The sequence below is a fragment of the Lotus japonicus genome, chromosome 1 (genome assembly GCF_012489685.1).
Source record: "Lotus japonicus ecotype B-129 chromosome 1, LjGifu_v1.2".
Classification (NCBI taxonomy): domain Eukaryota; kingdom Viridiplantae; phylum Streptophyta; class Magnoliopsida; order Fabales; family Fabaceae; genus Lotus; species Lotus japonicus.
In genome coordinates, this window is record NC_080041.1 from 4,266,088 (window position 1) to 4,284,757 (window position 18,670).

General features: G+C 38.9%; 1 protein-coding gene across 7 annotated transcripts; it reads right to left on the reverse strand.

The window, feature by feature from the left end:
• Positions 1-3,068: 3,068 nt before the first annotated feature.
• LOC130733142 (probable disease resistance protein At1g61310) lies at positions 3,069-7,983 on the reverse strand. Of its 7 annotated transcripts, none has more exons than XM_057585239.1 (6): positions 7,846-7,983; positions 6,088-7,630; positions 5,607-5,723; positions 5,333-5,373; positions 5,144-5,207; positions 3,069-3,659 (listed from the first exon to the last, which is right to left on the reverse strand). In XM_057585239.1, the coding sequence occupies exons 2-5, from the start codon at positions 7,593-7,595 to the stop codon at positions 5,161-5,163; spliced, it is 1,713 nt and encodes a 570-aa protein (XP_057441222.1). In that variant the 5' UTR covers positions 7,596-7,630; positions 7,846-7,983; the 3' UTR covers positions 3,069-3,659; positions 5,144-5,160. The 7 variants fall into 7 exon arrangements, 6 of the variants coding, with proteins under 6 accessions (XP_057441222.1, XP_057441223.1, XP_057441226.1 ...); XM_057585240.1 differs by having other exon boundaries at positions 5,139-5,207; XR_009017388.1 differs by lacking the exon at positions 5,333-5,373 and having other exon boundaries at positions 5,139-5,207.
• Between the last annotated feature and the right edge of the window lie 10,687 nt (positions 7,984-18,670).

Below are 18,670 nucleotides of genomic sequence, written 5' to 3' on the forward strand. Positions count from 1 at the left end.
ATCTATGAATTAGTGAAGCTCTTTTGATTATCAATTGATTGGTTAGAAGCATGAAGTGCAAAGAGAAACACAATACATGAAAGATTATCATTTACATTGATGAAATAGCTTACAGCAATCAAAGCATCAAGTTATAACATCCTAAATACAAAAATAGAAACAAAAACTACAAGGGAAAGGGAAGAAAGAACCGAAACCCAAGAAAAGACGACGTAACCACGACCATGGAAGCTTTCCATGGCTTCCGGGAGGTTGTCCTCGTCCTCCCATGGCTGCCATCACTATCTTGAAGCTCCAATCCTAGCCCAAGGACCCCTCCTCCATGAAGCCCAGCTCCCTTGCTCTGTTATGGTGCCAAAATTGAGAGAATTTCGAAGAGAATAGGAGAGATACCCACAAAAACGTGTTCTGGCCCTTAAATAAAAGTTGAATCAGTCAGAATGGTGCTAAGCGCCATTTTCTGGTTCTAAGCGCCCCTGTTACCTCCCCCTTGGGTTTTCTCCACCGCCTTTGGTGCTAAGCGCCACTTTCTGGCGCTAAGCGCCATGGTCTTTTTGCCAGAATGGTGCTAAGCATCAAGCCTTCAAATCTTCCTTTTCTTAATTCCAACTTGGCTCTTCCTTGAATTTCATCCCTACATCAAAACTCCAAGTTAGAACATGAAATTAATGATATTTTCACTATATTTATGTTAAAGCTAAATACGTACTAAGTTAACTCGTTTGGGGAGTATAATGATAAAAAATGCAAGCATACAAGTCAAATAAATGCTTAAAATGATATCCAAACATACGTAAAATGAGCACTTATCAACTCCCCTCAACTTAACACTTTGTTTGTCCTCAAACAAAAGGTATTGGCTTTCATTCAAGAGGCATGTAATCTGAATTCTATAAAGCTTAAATTGCATGATTTCTCAAAATCTCAAACTGAATGATCCAAAATCAAAATGTGAAGACCACAAAAGATAACACAACAGTAACACAAATGCATATTCATCATTAAAATCAATAAGCATACAATATATTCCTTTCCAACCAGGAAATACTTATTCGCTTAACATATCAGTATCTCATTATGTATAAAGTAAGGTAAGTGTTTCACTCCATTCACACACTGAATCACAAAAATCAATTTTGTTACCTGTCTTTACAATTGTCAAATTTGCATGTTCAATCAAGGATCTCTAAGGTCTTTGAGGGTTGTAATGAGGTCGGGTTTCAAAGAAAGTTGATTTTTCTAGATATGCAAAGAAACTCAACAAGCTAAGAGAGCAATCACACTTTAAACCAATCATAAATGATAAATCACTCTCATGCTTTTACGAACTATCTCATTCACCATTCTTTTCTTTACTTTTTATTTCTTTCTTTCTTTCTTTCTCAATCTCTCTTCCATTCTTTTTTTGGTCTTTTTCTTTAAGAAGAGACAACATTTTTTACAACTATTCACACTATATACATATACACAAGAGATTGAGAATTCAACTTTTTTTTTTAACCAACATGCCTTTCACCCCAACTTGAACACAACAATAGCTCCCCCCGACTTGAATACAACCATATCTTGCAAATGCTCTCTTAACCTATTCAGCTTAGGTGAGATCATTGTTTTCCTTTTAGGATCAAGGTTATAAACAAGAAATAAATCACAAATTCTTTCCTTTTCAAGCTCAATGGGGTTGACCAATGGATTTCCTAATAAAAGGGTATATGGTCATTTGGCAAAGTGAGTGTGTAAGCACTAAAGAAAGAACATACCTTGATCATTTCCAAGAAGTTCTATACAACAATGACAATCGGAGACTCAAACAAAACCAATGATGCAAAACAGTGATGATTCTCTCAGCTCACAATTGTATAGGCACACTCCCTCACATGGCTTAGGTTCAAAGCATTCCCTGATTTTCAAAAATTTCATGTTATGCATATCAATTCGATGTGAATCATACAATCATATCATGTTATGCAATCTTTGAGTGCTGACACCAGTTAAATCATGGGCTCAAACAATTCAAATCTCATTTAAAAACATATCATGCAATTATATTAATGCTTCATCAACCATGCCCAATGAAATCAGTTATATTCTCCATGAAATTCATCACAAAGTGTTAATTACTCACAAACTACTATACTAAAGAAACTAAAAACAAATGAAAAGAAAGAAAGGAAAAAAAATACTCCCTCATGAGGATTTGTCGTGCTCAATCCTATATTCTTCAAAACTCAACAGCACCAAATTTGATAAAGGTTTTTTCCTCGTTATTTGTACTGCTTTTGGCTTAAACCTTTAAGATTCAATCATAGTAAAGTAGATACGGGTTTATCATCCTCAGGGATTGTGTGAACATCAGTTCCACCAGTTAAATATTGATCTGAGCGGATAAAAATATGTTTGATAAATTGTTTTTGTGGTTTTTGAATATAAAAGAAAACAGTAAAAGAATATTTACTGAGGTAACAAAGAAGAAAACATATTTAAAATGCATTTTCACCTATTCCTCTAATTGCTTTCAACTCAAACACTTTTGTAATGGTTCATTTCATTTATGATGCCGAGAGTTATCCACCTAACTATCCCTAGCCTAGGTGAATCTATCAATTAAAATTCCTAGACGTAATCCCTTACCATCTAGAAAACCCAAAAGGAATAATATAGCTCAAGTTCTCTCTCAAAGACATTCCCAATGGCCAGTTCATCCTAAGACAAGGTACCCTAGGCTTGCAAGTCTCCGTTGTCACTCCGGAAACTCCTGTTAGAACTCAGAACTCCACCTGTCACGTAGAAATTCACTATTGTTCCTACCCAAGATATTCTCACCCTAAGAAAATTGATGCACTAAGCAGTTTCTCTCTTTGACCGGACCCACACCAATCTCTCGATCTAATGCTAGTCCCCTGAAATCTTACATGGATCAATCGATACTTGAAGCACAGAAAGCGAAAACCTAAGACATAGGTGTCCACTTTCATTGAACTAGGCATACACAAACTCACAATAATCTCCCGATCTATCTATGAATTAGTGAAGCTCTTTTGATTATCAATTGATTGGTTAGAAGCATGAAGTGCAAAGAGAAACACAATACATGAAAGATTATCATTTACATTGATGAAAGAGCTTACAACAATCAAAGCATCAAGTTATAACATCCTGAATACAAAAATAGAAACAAAAACTACAAGAGAAAGGGAAGAAAGAACCGAAACCCAAGAGAAGACGACGTAACCACGACCATGGAAGCTTTCCCAAGCTTTCCATGGCTTTCGGGAGGTTGTCCCCGTCCACCCATGGCTGCCATCACTATCTTGAAGCTCCAATCCTAGCCCAAGGACCCCTCCTCCATGAAGCCCAGCTCCCTTGCTCTGTTATGGTGCCAAAATTGAGAGAATTTCGAAGAGAATAGGAGAGATACCCACAAAAACGTGTTCTGGCCCTTAAATAAAAGTTGAATTAGTCAGAATGGTGCTAAGCGCCATTTTCTGGTGCTAAGCACCCCTGTTACCTCCCCCTTGGGTTTTCTCCACCGCCTTTGGTGCTAAGCGCCACTTTCTGGCGCTAAGCGCCATGGTCTTTTTGCCAGAATGGCGCTAAGCATCAAGCCTTCAAATCTTCATTTTCTTAATTCCAACTTGGCTCTTCCTTGAATTTCTTCCCTACATCAAAACTCCAAGTTAGAACATGAAATTAATGATATTTTCACTATATTTATGTTAAAGCTAAATACGTACTAAGTTAACTTGTTTGGGGAGTATAATGATAAAAAATGCAAGCATACAAGTCAAATAAGTGCTTAAAATGATATCCAAACATACGTAAAATGAGCACTTATCAATTGGCTGGCACTAAATTACAGCATAGCACAACTTATCATCCTCAAACAGATGGTAAACCCGAAGTGACCAATAGGTGCTTGGAGACCTATCTTCACTGTTTCGTTGGCCCTAAACCTAAGACATGGTTATTGGTTGCATTGGGCTAAGTTTTGATTTAATAGCAATTATAATGTGTCTGCGGGTATGACTCCTTTTAAAGCCTTATATGGTAGAGATCCACCCTTGTTGATTAAGGGATGCACTATTCCATCCAAGCTGGAAGATGTCAACCAATTGACCGAACAAAGTGATGCTTTACTTGCTAACCTGAGACAGAATCTTTTGAAAGCTAAAGATCAGATGCGGGTACAAGCAAATAAGCACAGACGGTTGGTGCTATTTTAAATGGGGGAATGAGTTTTCTTGAAACTTCAGCCTTATAAGCTGAAGTCTCTGGCTGATAGACCATATGCTAAATTGGCTCCTAAGTATTATGGCCCTTATCAGATTTTGAGTTGAGTTGGGGAGGTGGCTTACAAGTTGGATCTGCCTCTTGAATCTAAGGTTCACCCGGCGTTTAACGTTTCTTTGCTTAAGAAGGTTGTGACTCCTCAGCTTTCCCCTCAGACCTTGCCTCCTATGCTGACTGAGGAGTTAGAATTGGTTGTCCAACCAAAGGATATTCTGCAGTGGAGGACTGATGTTGGAGGCGACATGGAAGTTTTGGTGAAATGGGTTGATTTTCCATCCAACAACAATTCTTGGGAGCGCGCTTCAAAGATGTTGGAGGTTTTTCCTTCTTTTCCCCTTGAGGACAAAGTGGTTCTGTTAGGGGGGAGTATTGATAGGATTGCTAGTCAAGTTAGGCCTCTTGTTAGGAAAGTTTATGAGAGAAGGAACCGAGCTACTTAGCTCTTGATAGTTAATTATGTTTTGCTAGAGTGTGCCGGATGTAATTCCTAGTGTGCCAGCTGTAATTCCTAGTATAAATAAGTGAAGCTTAGTCTTCACTAGTTAGGCAGTTATAGAGTATTGATTGGTTATAGGGCAATTCAGTTGGCATCTCTGTAACCGTTTTCTATCTTGTAACTGTTCTTCTTCTCAGTTTCAATACACAGATTCTACAGAGTTCATCTTCTTCCTCAGTGTTCTTGATTTTCTCATTGATTCACAGTAACTGTTCAGCAGCCTTCCAAAAAAAAAAACCTCCACATATGCACTTTTCATATCAGACTTATTCGTTCTTTTGTGCTTATATTGTGAATCTGCTTGAATTTATAAAACTCTTAAACAATTCAGTCAATGGTTGTGATGACTTACTTTACCTTCTAAAGTAAATCTCTCACTTTAGAGGAGCTGGACCCTTAACAATGTCATCCAAGATGCATACTACGCAGTTAACAATCACATAAGCAAGTTAGTTAACAATCACATAAGCAAGTTAATTAACTAACCAATGGTATCGGTAGGGAATAGAGAGACTAATGTGACTGACATTAGTAAGAGACGTTCACCTATTTCTAATTTTCTATAGTCGGGGTGATTCCAAATCTTCCTGAGATCAAAATGACAATTCAGTTCACTTGCAAATGTATTAGTAAAAGTTTTTGAAACTTGCACAGAATTGGTAATTTGCATTTAGATTAAAGTACAAAAGTAAAAACGCCCACTCTTCCAAAACAACTTCCAGCAACTGAATATGCACATCTCAACACTAAACAATTCTAGAGCTAATAATAGTATGGAATGTGTTTTGTTTGGTGCAGTTCTTATTGTAAGAGAAAGTACTTATTGTAAGAGAAACTGAAGACTTCCTTCTCGTCTGTATCCATGCTCTGTAAATGCAAGCCCCTTTTAATACTATTGACATCATCCACAGTCTTCTTGATATATTCATATTCATACCTGCAAAAGTACATGGCTTGTCAATTCATTTATGCATATAATTTTCATTTTGGTTCTATTACTGTATTTTTCACATGAGACATATAAGAATAAGTTGCCTAGTTTACTAGTTAATAAATCTTCACAAAAGCATAATGTCACTGTTACATTAAATAAATCTAGACTAGTATCGCATATTTGAAGACATTCATTGTTCACAAAATCACATTTGAAATGATACTTAGAAGATTAGATTTCCTTTTTAACATTTCATAGACCTTCAAAACAAGTTAGTTAATGACATAATAAACTACAGGCAGCATATATCAGACTAGATCTTAGCTATGGAGTTTAACTAAAAAGCATTTCAAAGTAAACTACATACCCAGTTTTGTAAGTCTTCCCAGGTAAGTTGGAAACTTCAAACAAAGCTGACTTCCACTTTTGTACCTCCTCAGGATCAGTTCCAAATCTTTTTTCATGCTTAGCCATGGCATTGCCATAACTGTTATTTTGATACCTTACATCTGATGGCTCAACCTTGTAAAAGATTGGCAAAACAAGTTGATTCTTCACTTTCATACACTCTAGAATCTTGACCAGTTCACTAAGACACCAAGAGGAATGTGCATAATTTTCAGATAAAACAACAATTGAAAGCCTTGATGCTTCTATTGCTTCAATAAGAGCAGGTGAAATTAGGTCCCCACCATGTAGCCCCTCTATCCCATCATCCATGAAGGTCTTAAATCCCTCCCGACACAAGGCACGATAGAGAAAACCCGTAAAAGAATGACGCGTATCCTCTCCTCTAAAACTGAGGAAAATATGGTAGCGGGCCGTTGAATGTCTCAAACTATATAAGGATGCTTTCCACTCTTGAATGGGTTGACTTTTCAAGGAAGATCCCACCTTTATAATTTTACCAGGCAACCCTTCACATTCAGAAAAAACTTCTCGTGCCACGTTTAGTAAGTCAGATGGGGACTCCTCCTCATTTATGCCTGAATGTTTTTTGAAAAACATCCAACCTTCCTCTTCAGAAATGGGATGCAGAGGAATCTTCCTTTCATGATTCACCCAGATAAATTCTCGTTGGCTCCATGTAGTGAAAAGGATCTTACTCTCACCGGTAGTAGGAAAACCTATAGACTGGTAGTCAAACTTTTCCGGAACATCATCCAAGATTATAAGAGTTGGGCCGTAACTTAACCTGCCAGACAAATATTTTGCCCTTTCTTCTTCATTTTTATCCCCGTAGCAATCATAACCAAAGCATGAGAGAGAAATTTCATTCTGAATCCTCTGAACATTTGGATTTTGGGACACAGTGGCAAATACAACTTTACGAAAAATCTTTAAATACTTGGCTTTCGCGGCCACAGCTTTCACCAATTGTGTCTTACCTGAGCCTCGGTTCCCATGTAATCCAATAACACGGGTTGTAGAATATTTTAGTGTCTCCAAAATTTGATCTGAGGCCACTTTTTGAGACTCAAAACATACAAAATTATATGGAGGTGAAGAGTAGTCTGAATCAGGAACTGAGTTGAAAAACAGCTCAATTTCACATTTGGCATTCAGCGTCTTGATTCTCTCTAGAATTCCACAAAAGAACCTATACGTGTTCTGCTCATTAAACAAAAACCTCGGCAAACAATAATAGATAGGAATTCCTAAAACTGATATCATTTCTTCTCTTCTTAACATCCCCTCCACCTTAATCATGTGTTCCTCCGCATCACTGAGCCACCTGACAACATAATTAACTGCTCCTCCTCCTGTTTTACTAGTTGCTTCAAATTTTTCAAGCACGAGATCTCGATTTGAAATCAGTTTCTCCATTTCACTGTCGATTTCATTAGTGATTCTGCCAACAAAAAACATTAACATTTTTCCACTGCCAACACAACAGTTTTCCTCCTAACCTGGAAAATACATACATACATACATAATCACTTTAATAACTACTAGCTAATCAATATAAGGTGAGGCAGGTAAAAACGTAAATTTAAATTGAAAAGGAAAATGCAACTATGTCTTCATTAATTCACAGATCCGATCCAGTAGCAGTGACAATAAAAAAGGATGGCATAGATATTTGATTTAGAAAAGCAGTGAAGTGAATGGAATTTTAACTCACTGAAAAATTAATGTTGCAGGGTCAAACTAAACGACGGATAGTCCTCTTCTCTTTGTGAGACGGACCTGAATGTCAAAAGCTTTGAACCAAACTTGCACAGATAGAAAATAATAGATGATGTAGGTGGGAACTAACTGCACAACAGAAGAGTTTGCCTTAACTTAATAGCTAAATATATATAGGAATAAATATGTTTTTGTCCTTGAATTATAGCGAATTGTTGGTATTGGTCCCTGAATTAAGTTTTCATTAAAATTCACCCCTTAACTTGTTGGCATGTGAGGTTTTAGTCCCTCTATCCATTTGAGTGATGATGTGGCACGATGGCATTTTGGTTTTTAATGAAAAGTGGATTTTCTTCACGGACCAATACCAATAATTCTTACATGGAGAGGGACCAAAATAAAAAAATTGAACTTTCATCATCTCCCATCATCTTTATCCCTTATAATGTTCATCATGAATCTAAACATTCATCACCAACCCAGAAATTCACCAGCAAAACACAACAAACCCCCAAAATTAGGGGTGCACATGGGTCGGGTTGATCCAATGAACTCGTCAACCCAATAGCAAAATCGTGGGTTGGATTGGGCAAACAGATTAATCGGGTGAATTTTATTACAATCCGACCATGTTCGGGTCGAATATCTGATTTGGAATAAATCCATCCAACCTAAGCCGAAATCCGAACATAACATCTTATTTAATATTTTTTAAAATTTTACCCAACCTGTACATGACTAAGACTTACTGAAAGTCTAGAACCTTAATTTTTTTCACAGTTTCAACTTTCACCTTTCTTTGTTTGTGCTAGTGTACTGTCTCGTGAAACTTGTTTGTAGTTATTTGGCATGTTGGAGATATTTAAGTTCTAAGTGATATGACATTTGACATTGTGTTTTACTTTTTTGGTATTAGCTTGGATTGTTTCATGCCGTTCGGAAATCAGATTTGATGTTTTCATGATATTTGGGTGTCATTTATGTGGTACTATGTCATGCTATTTGATACAATTTTTTGTGTCATTTTCATGTTGTTTGGTACTATAATAGATTTACTATTTTTGTGATTTTTTAATTTTTTTTTGAGATTTTTTTATATTTCATGTATCATATTACTTTTATATAGCGATTAAATCTGTAAGACCCAAGATTTTAAGCTTAGAATAAGTGGAAGAGATTTCCATTTACGATTAGGCTTGATGTATCGTGAAAGGAAACCTGAACAAGAGTTTACCAAATGAAATAAATTTATGAAGGAGAAAGTTCAGGAAAAGTCAAAGGATCGTATCGAAGTCGATAAAAGTTATAGCACGATCGTTATACGCTTAAACCTAGGTCAGAAACCCTAATATATAGCTAATTTTCATTTATAGGCACGATGGAAGTTAATTCCAAAAATCTTCAGAGAAATGTTAGAACTTCTCTTTTTCCATATATCACAATCGTTTCGAGGCGAAACTCTAGGATCTACGAACGTCCGATTCCAATCATCGGAAGTTTGCCGAAACCGAAACCCTGGTATTTCAAAACCCTAGAATTTCTCGACAATGAAGACTTTATCTATTCAGAGCTTCAAATGAATATTCTACACGCGTACACCCATTTCTCTTGATGATTTCAATCTTTCTTCCGAAGGAAGTTTTCTATTCCGACATTCGATGCAAAAAACAACTTATCGGGTAAAATAGTTTTATACCGACTATGCATTAGTTGCAAAAAATACAAGGAGACCTCTTTATAGTTTTGGAATTCTTTTGCCAAAACATATCTATTAATTCACGGAGAATGACGCCGGAAAAATCAGATTCGCGAAACTTTCATTTTCCCGCGTTTTGCCAACCTCTATATATAGCCAAGAAATGAGAAAAAAATCACAAAACTCACCCAAAAACCCATTCAAGGCCGCGAGTTTGCATAGGAGAGGAGGAGGAGAGATTTTCTTCATTTCTTGCTTGATCGTCGATCAATCAGTTGCTACTTCAAGGCTTCGAGGTATAGTCGCTAATCCTTACCTCTGATCGCTTTTTCCATAGCTTTTCTGTAGAGTTTTCTGAGCGGATAGTTTATGGGTTTTTGCAAAACTATCCTGAATCTTTCATTTCTGATTCTAAACCTCTTCTATATGTGCCCAAGATCACTCCTGCCGGATTAGATTTTCCGTTATGTCGCCGGAATTCCGCCGGAATCAATTTTAGCCTTAAATACCCATTTTTGGAGTTTTTGAGGTAAAGCTTCAACCTTTAGGCTAAAAACTATCGCCTTAGCTTAGTGTTAGTAGGATTAGTTGTCATAAACGTCGTTAGTAACGTCCCTGCAAAATTTGGTTTTTGGGATTTCACTTTTGAAATTTCTAAGTTAAAAATCATGACCAAAATACCCCTGCGACAGTTTTTGATCCGATAATTTTTCCGAGTTCATAATACCCTTAGTTACGGCTAATGAAAGCATAGGAACCTAGTTTGATCGAAGAAAAATCGAGCCCCACAATTGTGAAAAGTGGCCGAGCCCTATAGGGGAGGAGGAGGAAAATTCCTTTTCCGAAAACTTGTCCTTTCGCGCTAGATTATCGTACCTCGGAGTATGAACTACTTCGTGTAACCTTAGTGAGCATTGATAGCTTAGTTTCTGATAGATTTTGATAGAATACTGTGGTTTTACTTTAAAGGTTCTTTTGAAGAATTTCCTGAAGATCAAGGAGCTCATTGTGAAGGAACGTTTGAAGAGAACGCTGGAATAACTAGAGGTAAGGGCAACTTACCTTACTAGCTAATGCCTTAGGTGTCGACGCATTCGACTTGATTTACTGTTTATGCACTTGTTTGTGTATGACTGGGAAAATGTTTTCTGAGGCTTCGGCTGACAATGTAGATGATGAATCTACTACTATGTTTTTGAGATTGACTTACATGCTATGTGCTATGTGGGTAATCTAGGATGTGTGGTGCATGCCTTATATGCTAAGTGCTATGTGGTTATTGCTTATTATGTTGATATATGACATGTTGATTGATGGTGCTGAGTTATTTATGCTTTAGCAATGAAATCTGAGTTTCTGAATAGTGAGAATAGCGGGCAGGTCATGCCGATTTTATTTTGAGAGTTTTGGGGAAAGTTTGATAGGACGAATGAGATTCGGGCCTTGTTATGGTGTTTTATGGATCGAGACATTCTCTGGAGTCATTTGGGGATTTGGAGATCCCGAGAACTTATAAGAATTGCGATAAGGCTAAAAGGATATTATTTTGTGAAGAAAGCTCATAAGACCTTAAACAACCTCTAAATCTTTAAGTAATGATAATAATCTCGAAGGAAGCTTAGGAGTCGAATCTTAGTTTTGGAAAACGAGAAGTGTCGTCGGATCCAAGTGTTGAGATATTGAGAGGTTTTGAGTATGTTGATACTCTTGTGCTCTGGGAGCAGTTGTGTTGTTGGGCTATCTGAGAGATAAGCCGGGAAACGGGTAGTTTCCGAGCATGTTGATGCTCTTTGCTCGTTGAGCAGTGTTGACCATCGGATAGAGATGAGTCGGATGATTTGGAGATCATCACGAGATACAGTTTATACCTTCGGGTACAGTTTATGCCTTCGGGTACAGTTTATACCTTCGGGTACAGTTTATGCCTTCGGGTACAGTTTATGCCTTCGGGTACAGTTTATGCCTTCGGGTACAGTTTATACCTTCGGGTACCGTTTATGCCTTCGGGTACAGTTTATGCCTTCGGGTACAGTTTATGCCTTCGGGTACAGTTTATACCTTCGGGTACCGTTTATGCCTTCGGGTACAGTTTATGCCTTCGGGTACAGTTTATGCCTTTGGGTACAGTTTATACCTTCGGGTACAGTTTATACCTTCGGGTACAGTTTATACCTTCGGGTACCGTTTATGCCTTCGGGTACAGTTTATACCTTCGGGTACAGTTTATGCCTTCGGGTACAGTTTATACCTTCGGGTACAGTTTATACCTTCGGGTAATTCGGACATCGACGGGGGATATGATCGACCGTGAGGTTAGGATCGACCTGTTGATTGTCGGGCATAGCGGAGGGAAAAGTCGACCCGCAGGGTTAGGACTGATCCGGCTATGTCAAGGTTGTAAGTGACACTCGGGGGTTATGGTCGACACAATGCCAGTGTTAGGACCGACTCAAACGTGCCCAGCCTATTCTTTCTGGAACCGTCGAGAGTGACGTTGCATTGACATATCATGCACTCTAATTGTATCGTTATGTGTTTTGATGAGTAGATGTTGATAGATATCGTTATGTGCTTTGATGATGGAATTGTACTAGAGTGTTGATAACATGCTATGTTTAAACCTTAGGGTAGACAATGCAGAACTTATATGTATATATATAACATATATATCTATACCCCTTATACTTTACCTGTTGTCTTGTATTCTCTATCCTATATTCCGTAAGTTGACCCTTGCACGTGCTACCTGTGTTTGGGGGGCTATGTATGCCCTTTTTGTCAGATGTCGTTGGTGGATTCTTCCGTGATTCCTCGTCGTTCGGGGAAGACCCGGAGCGAAATGACTACTATTGAGCCTTCGACGCGGACCCGGACTTCATGCATGACCAGATGGGAGTCGATGATGGAAGTATGGGGGATGGGTGATTAGAGTCTATTAAGGTTGGGTGTTAGTGTCATAGCTCTGACTTATTCTTATTTTTGGAGGGCTTGTGTTGCTGACACTTGACCTATCATTTTGGGGATTGTACATTTTGCCTACGGGCGTTACACTTTTCTACTTTCCGTCACTGGAGGTTACTCGTGACGAGGTCGCTACTTACAGCGGGGAATGTTATATGTATTGTGTATTAGTTCTGTTACCTTTCGCATTTGGGTTTTATTTAATTCAGTCTTGTCTTAGTTATTATCAAAAAAAAAATATTTCACGTTTTCCGCATTAAGTTTACTTTTGGTTACTAAAGTGACGCCACCGAAATCGGGGTGTTACATTGTGGTATCAGAGCTTGTCGAGTCTTTCGGGAGTTGTTGGGGAATAGGTCTTCTGTGCTAGGTTGTGTGACTCTGCAAAGAGTGAAAAATTGATTGTCTGCAAGCGATTGTTCGCTTAAAAATTGATTGAAGTTATTGCTTAATCATATTGTATAGTTATGGAAATGCTATCTTGTGATGAGTACTAACTGTTTGCTTAACTTAACAGAACATGGTGAACTCTAACCAACTTGCTGAGATGGTGGCCACTTTGGTCCAAGCAATGACTGTACAGACGAATGACAATGCACATAGGCGTGCTACTGAGGATACACGCGAGCTACACCGGCTTCAGAGAGAAGTAGCCCTGGACCAGAACAGAGGACTGAATGATTTCAGAAGGCAGGATCCACCCAAGTTCACGGGTGGGACTGACCCGGACAATGCGGATTTGTGGATCCAAGAAATTGAGAAGATTTTCGAAGTACTGCAGACTGCTGAAGGGGCTAAGGTGGGCCTGACAACTTATCTGCTGCTGGGCGACGCTGAGTACTGGTGGAAGGGTACCAGAGGAATTATGAGGGCTAACCACGAAGAGGTGAATTGGAACTCCTTTCGTACTGCGTTTCTAGAGAAGTACTTTCCAACTAGCGCTCGAGACGAGCGGGAGGCACAATTTCTGACCCTGGGTCAAGGGAGCATGACCGTACCTGAGTATGCTTCCAAGCTGGAATCATTGGCTAAGCACTTCCAGTTTTTCAACAACCATGTTGATGAACGCTACATGTGTAAGCGGTTTCTGAATGGGCTGAGAGCAGACATCGAAGATTCTGTGCGGCCGTTGGGTATTATGCGGTTTCAAGCCTTAGTGGAGAAGGCCACAGAGGTGGAGCTGATGAAAAATAGAAGGATGAATGGAGCTGGAACTGGGGGACCAATGAGGTCTAATTCCCAGGACAATCTTGGAAAAGGAAGGTTTCAGATGAAGAAGCCTTATCAGCGCCCTATGGGGGAAGGTTATACCCTAGGACAGTACAAACCGATGACCCTTGCTACTGGAGGTGCAGGGAATCAAGTCGGCAACACGGACGTGACATGTTTCAGGTGTGGGAAGACTGGACATTTTGCTGACAAGTGCCCAGTGACTGGACCAAGATGCTTTAATTGCAACCGAGTGGGACATCGAGCTGTGGATTGTAAGGCGCCCAAGAAGGAGCCATCTGTTAACACTGCAAGGGGAAAGCGCCTCACTACTAGGGGAAGAGTTTATATCATGGACGGAGGAGGATCGAAGAAGTTAGCCAGAGGAGAGCGCAAGAACGACGGTAACCTTCTAACCATTCTTTCTCATTTCAGTATAATATATTCCATTACTCTCGTAGCGTGTGCAAACACACCTAACTTACTTATACTGTCTAAGCCTTGACCTTATAGTTATTATGCCTATTAATACCTTATTTGACCGTAGCTCGTATTTTAGCTATAGAAGTTATACGAGGTTTAGAATGACCCGCTAAGCTTAGAAAGTAGTCTTCTACCGATGCGTTTAAAAGGAAGCTAGAAGCTGAAGAATGAATCTCATAGAGATTTCTTATGGATAGTATACGTATGATGTCGAGGGCGTGTAGTTCCGTAGCGGAATCGTTGAGGATGTGAGGTCAAGATATTTGTGACTATTGGATGATAGGAACTCATTGACTGTTCCAGTGGGTTTTTCTAAATTTCACCTTCGATGTATTAGGCTTGATCAACTTAATATTGAGGGGGTGATATTCGGAATCAGAGCTGGCTATGGACTTTGATAGAAGGATTGGTAAGATTAACTTGATTGGATCGAGGATTAGTCGAGCTGGGAGGAAAAAGTTCGCATTAAGTATAAGTTCTCTTGCGAAGGAGATATAGTTTGAAGAAATGGATATTCATTTAGGAAGCATTGAAGAATTAACGGACATTAGAGGTCCAAACTTGGTGAAGGTTCAGGTTTTAAGTCTATGAATTGTTGTCTTAAGTTTCTAGGACTCGAAGTTGGTTAGAATTTGATAGAGAGATTAAGAAGTTGATTGACGAGATGGTGATCAAGTTACAGAAAAGGGAAGTGTTAGTATTAAGATGAACACTTGAGGTTGTCATATTTGGACAAGTTGCTTAAAGTCTAAGAGTGAATGAAACTTGTTATGGATTTCGGTGATACGAGCTAGAGATTAGCGAGTGAATTTTGCTAAGTGGAATGAGAATCTTAGGGTAAAGATTGACTTCAGAAGCTGGAGATCATATTCGAGTAAGAGTTTTAGTGGTGTTATCATTGATGATTTTAGTTAAACCTCGGCAAGTTGAAAGATGATATGTCTGTTGAGACGCCGTTGGTCAACATTGGGACTAGAAGAGTGAAACAATCGAAGGGAAAGCAGAGTGTTTTAGTGAAAATTATTTGGAATAAAGACACGGACGGTGTTATGTGAGAGTTAGAGGAAAAGATCAAGGAATAATATCCAGAACTATTACTGACCCTTAAGTTTCGAGGACGAAACTTTCTTTTTGGAGGGTAGTAATGTAAGACCCAAGATTTTAAGCTTAGAATAAGTGGAAGAGATTTCCATTTACGATTAGGCTTGATGTATCGTGAAAGGAAACCTGAACAAGAGTTTACCAAATGAAATAAATTTATGAAGGAGAAAGTTCAGGAAAAGTCAAAGGATCGTATCGAAGTCGATAAAAGTTATAGCACGATCGTTATACGCTTAAACCTAGGTCAGAAACCCTAATATATAGCTAATTTTCATTTATAGGCACGATGGAAGTTAATTCCAAAAATCTTCAGAGAAATGTTAGAACTTCTCTTTTTCCATATATCACAATCGTTTCGAGGCGAAACTCTAGGATCTACGAACGTCCGATTCCAATCATCGGAAGTTTGCCGAAACCGAAACCCTGGTATTTCAAAACCCTAGAATTTCTCGACAATGAAGACTTTATCTATTCAGAGCTTCAAATGAATATTCTACACGCGTACACCCATTTCTCTTGATGATTTCAATCTTTCTTCCGAAGGAAGTTTTCTATTCCGACATTCGATGCAAAAAACAACTTATCGGGTAAAATAGTTTTATACCGACTATGCATTAGTTGCAAAAAATACAAGGAGACCTCTTTATAGTTTTGGAATTCTTTTGCCAAAACATATCTATTAATTCACGGAGAATGACGCCGGAAAAATCAGATTCGCGAAACTTTCATTTTCCCGCGTTTTGCCAACCTCTATATATAGCCAAGAAATGAGAAAAAAATCACAAAACTCACCCAAAAACCCATTCAAGGCCGCGAGTTTGCATAGGAGAGGAGGAGGAGAGATTTTCTTCATTTCTTGCTTGATCGTCGATCAATCAGTTGCTACTTCAAGGCTTCGAGGTATAGTCGCTAATCCTTACCTCTGATCGCTTTTTCCATAGCTTTTCTGTAGAGTTTTATGAGCGGATAGTTTATGGGTTTTTGCAAAACTATCCTGAATCTTTCATTTCTGATTCTAAACCTCTTCTATATGTGCCCAAGATCACTCCTGCCGGATTAGATTTTCCGTTATGTCGCCGGAATTCCGCCGGAATCAATTTTAGCCTTAAATACCCATTTTTGGAGTTTTTGAGGTAAAGCTTCAACCTTTAGGCTAAAAACTATCGCCTTAGCTTAGTGTTAGTAGGATTAGTTGTCATAAACGTCGTTAGTAACGTCCCTGCAAAATTTGGTTTTTGGGATTTCAGTTTTGAAATTTCTAAGTTAAAAATCATGACCAAAATACCCCTGCGACAGTTTTTGATCCGATAATTTTTCCGAGTTCATAATACCCTTAGTTACGGCTAATGAAAGCATAGGAACCAAGTTTGATCGAAGAAAAATCGAGCCCCACAATTGTGAAAAGTGGCCGAGCCCTATAGGGGAGGAGGAGGAAAATTCCTTTTCCGAAAACTTGTCCTTTCGCGCTAGATTATCGTACCTCGGAGTATGAACTACTTCGTGTAACCTTAGTGAGCATTGATAGCTTAGTTTCTGATAGATTTTGATAGAATACTGTGGTTTTACTTTAAAGGTTCTTTTGAAGAATTTCCTGAAGATCAAGGAGCTCATTGTGAAGGAACGTTTGAGGAGAACGCTGGAATAACTAGAGGTAAGGGCAACTTACCTTACTAGCTAATGCCTTAGGTGTCGACGCATGCGACTTGATTTACTGTTTATGCACTTGTTTGTGTATGACTGGGAAAATGTTTTCTGAGGCTTCGGCTGACAATGTAGATGATGAATCTACTACTATGTTTTTGAGATTGACTTACATGCTATGTGCTATGTGGGTAATCTAGGATGTGTGGTGCATGCCTTATATGCTAAGTGCTATGTGGTTATTGCTTATTATGTTGATATATGACATGTTGATTGATGGTGCTGAGTTATTTATGCTTTAGCAATGAAATCTGAGTTTCTGAATAGTGAGAATAGCGGGCAGGTCATGCCGATTTTATTTTGAGAGTTTTGGGGAAAGTTTGATAGGACGAATGAGATTCGGGCCTTGTTATGGTGTTTTATGGATCGAGACATTCTCTGGAGTCATTTGGGGATTTGGAGATCCCGAGAACTTATAAGAATTGCGATAAGGCTAAAAGGATATTATTTTGTGAAGAAAGCTCATAAGACCTTAAACAACCTCTAAATCTTTAAGTAATGATAATAATCTCGAAGGAAGCTTAGGAGTCGAATCTTAGTTTTGGAAAACGAGAAGTGTCGTCGGATCCAAGTGTTGAGATATTGAGAGGTTTTGAGTATGTTGATACTCTTGTGCTCTGGGAGCAGTTGTGTTGTTGGGCTATCTGAGAGATAAGCCGGGAAACGGGTAGTTTCCGAGCATGTTGATGCTCTTTGCTCGTTGAGCAGTGTTGACCATCGGATAGAGATGAGTCGGATGATTTGGAGATCATCACGAGATACAGTTTATACCTTCGGGTACAGTTTATGCCTTCGGGTACAGTTTATACCTTCGGGTACAGTTTATGCCTTCGGGTACAGTTTATGCCTTCGGGTACAGTTTATACCTTCGGGTACAGTTTATGCCTTCGGGTACAGTTTATGCCTTCGGGTACAGTTTATACCTTCGGGTACCGTTTATGCCTTCGGGTACCGTTTATGCCTTCGGGTACAGTTTATGCCTTCGGGTACAGTTTATGCCTTCGGGTACAGTTTATACCTTCGGGTACCGTTTATGCCTTCGGGTACAGTTTATGCCTTCGGGTACAGTTTATGCCTTCGGGTACAGTTTATGCCTTCGGGTACCGTTTATACCTTCGGGTACCGTTTATGCCTTCGGGTACAGTTTATACCTTCGGGTAATTCGGACATCGACGGGGGATATGATCGACCGTGAGGTTAGGATCGACTTGTTGATTGTCGGGCATAGCGGAGGGAAAAGTCGACCCGCAGGGTTAGGACTGATCCGGCTATGTCAAGGTTGTAAGTGACACTCGGGGGTTATGGTCGACACAATGCCAGTGTTAGGACCGACTCAAACGTGCCCAGCCTATTCTTTCTGGAACCGTCGAGAGTGACGTTGCATTGACATATCATGCACTCTAATTGTATCGTTATGTGTTTTGATGAGTAGATGTTGATAGATATCGTTATGTGCTTTGATGATGGAATTGTACTAGAGTGTTGATAACATGCTATGTTTAAACCTTAGGGTAGACAATGCAGAACTTATATGTATATATATAACATATATATCTATACCCCTTATACTTTACCTGTTGTCTTGTATTCTCTATCCTATATTCCGTAAGTTGACCCTTGCACGTGCTACCTGTGTTTGGGGGGCTATGTATGCCCTTTTTGTCAGATG

Excerpts from the sequence above, each read along its gene's own strand:
- LOC130733142 (XM_057585237.1), bottom strand. The coding sequence starts at position 7,595 with ATGTTAATGTTTTTTGTTGGCAGAATCACTAATGAAATCGACAGTGAA. Across the intron at positions 5,724-6,087 it reads GGGAAGACTTACAAAACTGG|GTATGAATATGAATATATCA; the intron begins GTATGTAGTTTA and ends GTACTTTTGCAG. Across the intron at positions 5,374-5,606 it reads TTCAGTTTCTCTTACAATAA|GAAGATTTGGAATCACCCCG; the intron begins GTACTTTCTCTT and ends TTTTGATCTCAG.